Here is a 10,713-nt window from a genome sequence, read left to right as displayed (position 1 = left end):
AAACTTAATGAAAGTTTCATTTTGTTCATAAAAAAATAGAGGCACTGAGCACAACTGTTGCCACTTATCTCAAGCTCAATATTACATGTAATATCAACTACAACATACTAATTGTCTCATGCTGTAGTTTACAGTCTATGAAAAAGTCAATTTCAGGCAGGCAAAAAGCTTCAAAGACCAAAGCCATGTAACAAAGATTAAAAAAACGTCAAGAACCAAAGAATTATCATGGAAATAACTAGCCATGTGCATCACAAAACAGTGTTTTGTATTTCACATCATTGATTTCAAGAAATGAATTCCACAGATACATTAAACGTCAAAACAGTAGTGGTCTTTATTTCCATCAGACAAGTTAACATTTCAGTTACTATTAATTTATTTCAACATTTGGGAGATATGGAAATTAATGACTATAAAAAGTGAAATAAACCCCCTTCCAAAATATATTGGATAATACATGTGTCTGAATTTTTTACTGTCATTCTGATGAGCCCTTTACATTATGTGACATCACATACAGTTTTGCAAGACAAAATAATTTACAGACTGGTTTTCAGCCTCTGATTTGTGAGCCTTCATAGTATCTATGAAAAGCAACTTTACACGTGCTACGCAGCAATCTAAGTACATAGATTTCAAAGGGGTCTCAATTCAACTGGAAAAAAAACTAGAGAGGTCCACAAATCAAAAAAGGTAAAAAATACTGCATTGAAATAAACAGGAGGGAAAGCTAACATTAGCTTAAAACCAGAAAATACATTAGTCAATATTTTTGTAATTTTAGAAACTGGGCTTTCAATAATGCAATTATCAGTTGGTTTTGATTAAGTTAAAAACTGCAGACTAAAAAGTCTTCAAAGAAATGAAAACAATCTTCTCCCTTTGTCACCTAACAGCAAGTATGTACCATATAAATAACGACTGTACTATAGAACTCTCCGTATAGATCAGAGATTTTCAACAGAAACAGGGTTTCATTTTAGTGTCAAGCCAGTAATTAAAATTTTAGTTCACTTGTTGTTAAAAATTCTTAAAATAGAGGAGAATTAGTCCTGCAAAACCAGTTAGCAGTCTGTTCCTGTTGCAAGCCATGACTACTGAAAAATTACAATCTTAAACCCCCTGCCCCCACCAAGTTTTCTTGCAATCTTGCCAAGAAACCCATGTAGTCACAGGGAGTTTGTAAATTTATTTTTCTAGAGGGGCGGGGGATGTTAAATAAAAAGTGTCTCATCTAATGAGGAAAGGCAAAAAAAAAAAATCAATGACTAGTTTTCACAGTAAAATGCATCAGCTTTGTAGTTTCATTTGAAACCAAGAACAAATCATGAAACGTCATGAAAATAAGATTAAAAAAATCTCCTAGAGTGATTACTAAATAAAGTTAAAATTAACACACTAATCAGTAAACCCCAGAAGAAAAGCAGATGCCTCATATCACAGGTCCTACATTAAACAGTATCCAATTTTTAAAATAAATCCATAAAATCTGTATGTTTGGCCACTTTGCACATTTTTCCCCTAAAAAATACAGTGTACAGAAAAAAAAATATTGTTATTCCCAGTATGAATTCTTAAGTATAAGCTCAAAACCCAGAAGTTAAAGATCAGTTAAAAGGATTTTAAGTTATTTACAAATCCAGCAGGTAGAACTACCATAATGGCTTCATTTCCATCCTTGTAGTGGCTTTCACTCTTATCCAGCAGCATCTGCAGTAAGAATCTCTTCAGACAGCTTCATCACTGATCATCTGTCATTTTAAGCAATTCTAGAAGAGCCCCAACAGCTCCAAAATAACCCTTTAAAAAAGGCAAAAGCAAAACAAACCCAATCAAATTCCAAGATTAGATATAAGCATGAGCATGTAAAGTCTTCAGTTCCATTAAGGCAATTAAAAGACCTTTCGTATAAGACCAGCCCTCTGCTGTGCCAAGTAGTTGCTGTACCTGAATTGTGATTTAATGTGATCTTGTTTGGGTCCAAGAAAGGGCCTTATACTAAGAGAAATCTTACACAGTTCTCTAAAATTGCCAAAAAAGAATTTACAGAACCACTATAATGATGCTGTATTGAGGCAGGGCAGTTTCCATTATGAACACATCCATCCAACAGTCATCTCAAAATCACACTCGCCAAAATTAATTCTAGTTGAGGTTTATATACCAGACCACGCAAGTGAACATTGTTGGTATTAGGGACAGAAAGCAAAATTAAGAGATGTGCAACATTTAGCAACCAATACAAGAATAGCGATCAAGGAGTTAACAAGGGAGTTAACAAGGGATATTTTCAAATGAATCTGTACTTTAATTATATTTATGCAGACTTTACTTTGCACATTAACTTCAAAGCAATGACACTGAAATTCTCCCTTTTAACTTCACCAAGAATCACAAGATTTTTGTACTTACAAATAATATTAAAGTTCAACATGTATGTCCTTACCTCGTGTTCTAAAAACAGAGCTTTCAGTTGTCCCTTGGACCAATAATCCATAGCATATGCTAGCACCTTCATAGAAATCATATTAATTCTGAGAAAGTTGCCAACAAATACCACCTTGTCGATGTTCTGTAAAATTGAAAAGCAGACCAGCAAAAATTATATTCAGCTACATTATTTGCCTTATTCAACATGTACTTCTGCCTCCACTATAAAGTTAAACAGGAATTTTGGGTTACATTTAAATTCTCCAGACTGAAAAGTCAAAAAAAATAATTGCAGTTACTGACTGCTAAGTAGAGATGTTGCAAGAAAAAAAAAAATTATTCCAAAGAAAGTGAGAGGCTGACATCACAGATGGTGAATATTTGCTTAAAAGCCCAGGATTTTCCCAACACAAACAGGATTATGAGTGTTTTGTTGTTTTGGGGTGTTGTTTTTTTTTTTTTTCTCAATTGTGTATGATGTGGCTGCACTGAAGACATTTTCCCCCTCTTTGTTAAATGAAGCAACTTTCTAGAGATCACAGTGATTATGCAATCCAGATGGAGAACCTCTGAAGAGTATCTGAGAAGGATTACATTGGAGATGAGAAGAAGCATCTTTCATTATTTATTATCTGGACTGCGGTTTCATTTTCAAAAAGCAAGTGAAACATGGCCAGCATGATACTTGACATGCATTGCATTCCTTTGTTTCAAAGCTCACTTAAACTCCATTTTCATACGGAAGCTTAAGACTTTTGAACAACCAGCACTATGTTGTCAGTGAGAAAGCCACACACTATCCTTACTTGTATGCACATCAGTGCACGTAAGCAACATTTCTGGTGCTTCAATAACATCCACAACTATCTTACCAAGCCCAGTTTTGCCTGTTATGCACAGAAATGCGCTTGCATTTTGAATTGGCGTGCCATATGATGTTCACCATACACTTGAACTGGTCTAGAAGATTGAGTAGAAGGTCAAATCCTGGAGACATAAGCTTTACAGAAGTCTTGAAGGAGCCCTAGAAATGTACCTTCAAGAGCCCTCTGCTAAAAATTACCAGCAAAAACCTGCACTGAGGCTAGAATTAAAGTGTTACCTCTCTACATTCATACAGCTCTATAAAGCCCAACATTTGGTTCTGTAGCCATTATTTTACTACAGGACGCAGTTTTGTTGTGCATGTGACATACCACAGAGGACCTCCTCACTTGAATACTCAGTATTGGAGAGTGCTGATACTCAGATGCAACAATTCATTTATCCAGTCTCTGATGACTGAGCTACATGCCTGATTGACCTCAAACCAAACAGATCAACACAAACTTTATTTAAATAATTCAGGTTTATAGTCATCTATCCTCTTAGACTCTGCAGTCACATCAGCATGCACTTGTACTGGTTCCCAGGAACTTATATGGCTGAAAATAAGAACTTCTCAAATTTCAAAAGGCTGCTATTAAACATGGCCAAGAACATTTTGCATTCTCTGACAAGGCAGTTTTGCCTCTGAAGTAATTTCTGACAAAAGAGGGACAAACATGTAACGAATTAATTTCCTGTAATGCAATACCATCAAATTGATTAGAATCTACATTTGAATTTCATTTTCATGAAATTGTTTTTTTTTCTGAATATACGCACAAAGCTATGTTACTAGAAATTCAAGCAAGCAATACCTAACACTGAGTATAAAATTACGGACAATTTTGAATCTAAAAATACTAGTCATACCTAGTAGAACAGCAGAGTGTATGTCAACATGCAAATTTCCTATCAATTTTATTTTCCAACATTACTTTACTTCACGAGGTTAAAAATTATGTTAAAGATTTAAAGTTTGCTAATTTTTTCAATTGAACTAAAGACAGCTTTAGCATTTTTCAGGAGTCTAAAAATGAAGAAATGCTACTTTTATCTCTTAAGGGAGTCTTCCCAATTTACTTTTAAATTGTTCACTGCTGAAATATTCAAAGCTGAAAGACAAAAGCCTTAAATTGATGAAAGGATGGTGATGAAATGCTTACTTAAGCTAACCAAATTACAACATCCTGGAAAAAGACACACACTCTTCCACTCTGTGGAGTCTTGCAAAATTGTTCAACTACCCTGCAGTAGACAGCTATAGTATAACTTCAATATAGTATATACACATATTTGCCAATATAATTGAATAGGAAAAGTTATATCAAAGATGCAATAAAAAAAATCTGCATATATTTTTGCAAGAAGCCTCGTTCAGATGCAACTTATGTGTTCTGCTAGTAAGAAAAGTAGAAACCAGGGAGACTGGTTTCCTTTATGCAGTTCTGCTGTGCCTAGGACAGACTCTTTCAAATGATGTGTAGCCAAATGGTTCCAGACCATGGAATTTTTCTACCCCACTGCCAACTTTGTGCAAGCAAACTTTGCTTTGAAGTTCTGCAGACACAATATTTTATTTATTCCCCAGCCTCATTTTTTTTCCCCTGCACATATGCAAGTCATTTTCAACACAATATTAAAGCTGCAATCATTGGGGAAAAAAACCCAAACCAACCAACACCTCAAAACCCAACCAACTTATCAAAACTCATGCTTCAGGGCATAAATTGATTTTATCAAAGAACCTAAAAGTGAGCTTCACCATAACCCTAATCTAATACACACAAACTCCACAAAAGAATATATCATATTCAACTGGTTTTTAAGCTCTTAGTTGGGCATTTCATTCATCAAGCTTGGTGAGAGTCAGAGCCATATCTCCCAAAGGCAATTTAGGTGTCTGGATTATTTAGCAGAATGATAGCATTACTTTTTCTCCCTGAGAGCAAGCTATCTGGAGATTAGTTTACTTGAAGTGATATATCATGTTTGAATTTTTTTAATAGTTTGTAAAGCTACTAAATTAAGTTTTCATTCTCTAAAGCTACAAAATAATTTATTCAAGTCCTGGAGAAATTCTACTTTGACATTGTCTGTGAAATGAAGAATATTTTACACATCAATCCACATTCCCCCACAAAACTGTATGGATCACACCCAGTTTTTAAGTAAGACTGCCCACAAAACAAAGATGTTAAGAACTTTTTCACAATGACTCAGAAGCACTAGTTTCATTAGTAGCCTATTTCCTCCTCTGAACGCATCGCATGTGGTTCCCTGCTGCAACTCTCCATGCTTTGATAGCCCTGTACAATGCTGCTTGAACTCCATGCCACAAGGCAACACTGTAAAGAAGCTGAAAGCAAAGAGAACACTGAAAGAGAATCATTCTGACTGGAAGAGTCAAATTGCCAAAAAAAAAAAAAAGCCTGTAGCCACTTTTCACAATGAAGGGAGGTTATCAGTGGCATTTGATAGGGGCATACACTAAGACTTGTCCTGTTCAATATATTTTAAAAGTGCTCTAGAGAGGGGTATGAGCAAACAAACATAACATTTATTTGCATACAAAGTTATTCAGGAGAGTGAGAATAAAAAAAAAAAAAAAAACGAACAGCATAGTAATGCTGAAGAAGAGACTTACACCAGTGACTGAGGAATAAAATGGCAGATAAAGTTTAAGTTAAAAAAGTGAAATAACACAAATGGAAGAGAGGAGAGACAGAAACTTCAATATTCAGACACAGTGATAGGCTCCAAATTAGCCACCCCCACTCAAGAAAGACTGTGGAGGGACTGTAGATGGTTTATTTAAAAAATATGAACTCCATGCTCACAAAAATAAAATATTAAGATCTGTTAGTAAAGGAACTCAGAACACAAAATTCTTCAATATGCTATTACATAAATTCATTGTGCAACCACACTCTGAATACTGCATGAAGATCTGATCATTCAATCTCAAAATTAGAACCATAAAAAGATTAAAAAGACAAAATGAAACAGTGGAAAAGAGACACAGAGTGTCTTCCATAGGAGAGGAGACTAAGTATTAGGACTTTCTGTTTTGGAAAGACCAAGAGGGAGATATGGTAAACGTTTATTAAAAACCAAAACCCACGAAAAGCACTAGTGATGAATTATTTGCTATTTCTCATAAAGCAAAAAGCTAGATAGGATCCAAAAAGTAATCAGATAGCAGTTTGGCAAGTTTCTTGGATTTGTTTTGTTGGGGATTTTTTAAGTTGTGTGGGCATGTTGTTGATTTAAAAAAGAAACACTTTGTTCTAACCACAGAATGCTGTGGAGCTAAAAACATTTATGTATTAAAAATTAGATAAATTCATTGAGAGCAGATAAAAGAGACTAGTTACTGCATAATAGTAAAGGATGTAATTTGCAGCTCAAAACAAGTGCCTGAATGTTTGGGGTTTTTTTTGTTTTTAAACTGCTGGAAGCTGGAAAGGTGTATGAATGGAAAAACCCCACCCATTGTTTCCATGCCTAAAGAAAAGAATGTAACAAGCATCTGATGGGAGTTTGAGGCAGGATAATGAACTATATTTTTGTTCTCTCTGACCCAATACAATAGATCTTATATCTATCAAAACATTTAACGCAATACACAATTTGAGCCCATCATGCCATAGAAACAAGCCAAGTATAATACTATTTAGAAAAAAATCTGTCATGGTATAGTAAGACTTGTTAATAACTACAAGGTAATTGAGAGCATTAATTTGGATTACAAAGACATTAATAGCTATGTATTACAGCTTGCAAACAACAGCTCTAGGCATCATGGTTCAAGGAGATCTTTACAGTCAACTTTTGTCCCCTCTTCCCTACCTTTGAAGCTCAAAGTACCTTACGCTTTGCATCAAAGCATACACATAAACACAAATCACAAGAGTTAGGACACCACATTAAATGCATGCGTATTTACCAAGGCCAGGTACACATCTACTATACCAGCAATTTTCATTTTTGTATTCTGATAATCTTACTGTTTCTAAAGGTTTTAAGCTCATAGTAAATATGCTATCTTACCTCATTCAATGCACACATGCGAGCAATAGAACCTATGTTGTTGGTGATGGTGACCAAAGTAGCTCTGGCCAAGTCCTCTTTACTGATGGAATCTCTCTTTTCTTTACTCATCATATGACCAAAGCTGTGTGAGGAAGATTATTCCTTTTGAGTTATTTCGGAGTGCTAAAAGCCCTTAGAAATTTTATCATTTAATAAGCTTTGCTTGGATTTGATATCCATTGATTTGAGACAGATTTGAAGTGTGAAAAGAGATCTCGTTGGAAAGGCAGAACAATGAGCAAAGACGCTTCTTCTAAAATAACTGTAATTTAAATGGAAGCAAATTACATCAAGCATTGCTTATACCTGTTTAAAAAAAAAAGATCAAGAAGTAGGTGAGAGATCTAAGGACAAACCACATGATACATTCAGCGTGACATTTCCACACGGACACTGTACATAGTCCAGGGATTACGCACTCAGTTCAGCATGCCCCGCAAGTTTCCTAAGGAACTCCTTAAAAACAGCTCAATTAACACATACCTTGAGGCTACAGCAGACCCTTGAAGGCCAAATCGCTCATAGTCTCCTCCATAAATATCTTTCACCAGTTTATCCACATTGGTGCTGTCTCCTTTTGCGGCCATTTCTAGTGCTTCTTCAAACGTCTCGCAGCCAGTCAGCAGACAGCACAGGCCCAGGAACGTTCCTCCTCCAAGACTAGAAAAGCATAGTTCCTTCAGACCAGCAGCTTGAATTGGCTTTTACCACAGCTCTTCAGACTCCCATCTGCAGCATGATCTACACAACTACCAACTGTACCTTGCAACTCCTCCCTCAGAGGGGTGAGGACTGACACCCTAAATTGAGTTTTTATTTAACACAAATGTTGTCCAGCATGGTTTTAACTGAACTACTACTTAAGTCCTTAGTATTTATATAGGAAAAGTTATGCTAAATAAAGGGTTAGCCGAGAATAAGGTCCAATTCAACTCTGCAGATGTCAGTTTGCTATTTGTAACACACTAGCAAGTTTTCCTTGTGCAAGCATGATTAGCCATCAGATCACTTAAGTCAGAGATGAAAGAACAAACAGCTACCAAAGCTAAGTATCTATGCAGGGGCAGACAGCCACATCAGATCTTGTCACGCTAGCCAGTGGCAGGAAGCCGTCTGGTTGGTCCCTGTTCAAAGCAAGGCTAGTATCAGCCCTGCGTGTCTCAGCCCTCCGAAGAACCCTGAGAAAGGGGCAGTCACTTTAATATCTTGCAAGCGCTCAAGTAAAATATTTAACTGACTACATAAATTTAGCAGGTAGTATTTGACTACTCATAACAGGTTGCTAACTCATTGCATTAAAATTCTACTTTGGACTCTTCAGTCTTAACAGACATGAACTTCAACTTACTAACCTCTACATCCTTCCTCATTCTTTCTTAACCCTTGAGAAAGTTAGCTTATTTGTACTGATTGTAGTCACACCGACTGGAGCCACTGTAAACAAGAGGATCAGTGAGACACCACACTTGCACTTCTCAAAAAAGCACAGGAGGTCAGACAGGAACACCGTTTAGTCAGTGCTCTTGGATTATTAGGCAAGTTTTTCAGAACACATCTAGTAGCACTGGAACATATTTAGTATCTGAACAGTATGAAGCTCTGCACACCAGCCACGAGACAGTATTGATTTCGTCATCTATAACAAGTCAGCCACCCAGTGCAGTCATGTTTTTCATTTTGTAGTGGAAAGGATCAGAAGCACATCTACAGATATCCAAAGGGCTATGCTTGAAAAACAACCTGAATTGCAACAAAACCAATACCTCTTCCATTCAACTTGTGCTCACCTGCATCGTATACAGATAAATGGCTCATGGCTACCATTGTGGCAAAGATACACCCTAGATAAGGCAACAGATGACACATATGCATTCATGTGCAGTATACAGGAGAAATTTTATTAATATGTACCATGCACTGAAGAACAGAATACAGCTTTGGAAGGGACTATAGCAATTCCAGAAAGCTGCTTTGGTGGTTGTTTTGGAAGAGGATTTTTTTAGTTTTCTGTTTTAGTGGTTGGTTGGTTTGGTTTTTAAGATTAAACATTACTAAGAATTAAACATAGCAATTCACTTTGCATGGATGAGGAAAAAGTGGGACAGATTTATTGGTATTTTTACTACTAGTCTGGATGAACACATTTGTAACTACAGTGGTTCCCTATAAGTAAGCACTGTTGCCACATCTATAGAGTCAACTTAAATACGTCTCAGGCTGTGTTTTGGCCTTGAGAACAAAATTCTGTATCCACACTACTGAACTCCTGAATTCCTAAACAGAGCAGTCACATCTAAATCTCTTACTGAACATAGGCCTGAGACCACTTCAACTCAGCTGTACCCTACAAATCATTTTGGAAAGCACTAGCTGACCCAGGCTGAAATCATGCTGAGGACAAAGTAAGAATACAGACAATTGGATTCTACTCTTTACATACTGACATTCCTTAGTTTACCAGCATGGTCCAAAGACTACTGCAATCAGTAAGGAAATGAGATCTATTGAGATTCTTCTGGCAAAATCCAGTAGTAGCAGGTAATTGCACAAAGTTTTCCGATATCCTGGATGCATCCTAACACTTAAGCAAGAGGTTTCTGTTTAGCCCAAACATTTTTATTTCACTGCTCTGGCTGTTCTGGGGGATCAAAGCAGTGGAGAGAAGATTCATTTACTAGGGTAGCTTTATTTTGGTAATTCGCAGCAAGAGATAGGAAGTAGGTAAGAACACCAACAAGAATCTAAGGCAGCTCTAAAGTTGAATGGATCACTGATTTTCTGATATAGACTCATCCCTCTCTTAAGGAATCCTAGGATATTTCCACCTTGCTACTGGTGGGCTTTTAAAAGAAATGGGAAGACAAGCACAATTTGGGGCTGCACCTACTAGTCACACTATCTCGTTCTATCTGTTCGATTATTAAGGAGAAAACAGAATTAAAAGAACATAGAATTAAATTTACCTGGATCCTGTGACTCTCTTATAGTTGTCCTTAGAATACACAGCTAGGATGCTGACCCCTGAGCCTATGTTAACCAGCAGCATAGGATATGGATTATCAAGGCAGTAGGCTTTTTCTGGCACTGTTCAGGATCTGTAGGATTTTCAAAATAATAGCACTCTGGTTGGCCATTGAAACCAACAGAATCAACATAAAGGAGGCCCTGGATCAAACAGTCCAATTCGTCTAGCTTGTGGAGTTGTAGATCAGCAATCTGGAAAAGAACAACAAGAAATTAATAAATAAACATTTCCTAATATAATACAACACTGAGAAGGACAAAAGGCTCTGCTGAAGCATTCTGATCACTTAAATAGTA

The 10,713-nt window shown here is 36.4% G+C and overlaps 1 protein-coding gene across 1 annotated transcript in view; it reads right to left on the bottom strand.

Moving 5' to 3' along the window:
* Positions 1–317: 317 nt before the first annotated feature.
* PANK1 (pantothenate kinase 1) overlaps positions 318–10,713 on the bottom strand; it is a 38,980-nt gene continuing 28,584 nt past the window's right edge. The window contains 6 exon segments of the mRNA XM_075758307.1: positions 318–1,803; positions 2,450–2,575; positions 7,351–7,474; positions 7,876–8,052; positions 10,356–10,458; positions 10,461–10,608. Coding sequence (XP_075614422.1) covers positions 1,744–1,803; positions 2,450–2,575; positions 7,351–7,474; positions 7,876–8,052; positions 10,356–10,458; positions 10,461–10,608 — 738 coding nt within the window. The 3' untranslated portion in view covers positions 318–1,743.

Source organism: Balearica regulorum, chromosome 7 (assembly GCF_011004875.1).
Source record: "Balearica regulorum gibbericeps isolate bBalReg1 chromosome 7, bBalReg1.pri, whole genome shotgun sequence".
In the NCBI taxonomy this organism is placed as follows: domain Eukaryota; kingdom Metazoa; phylum Chordata; class Aves; order Gruiformes; family Gruidae; genus Balearica; species Balearica regulorum.
The sequence above is the reverse complement of the archived record's forward strand: the minus strand, read 5'-3'. Positions and strand labels throughout refer to the sequence as shown.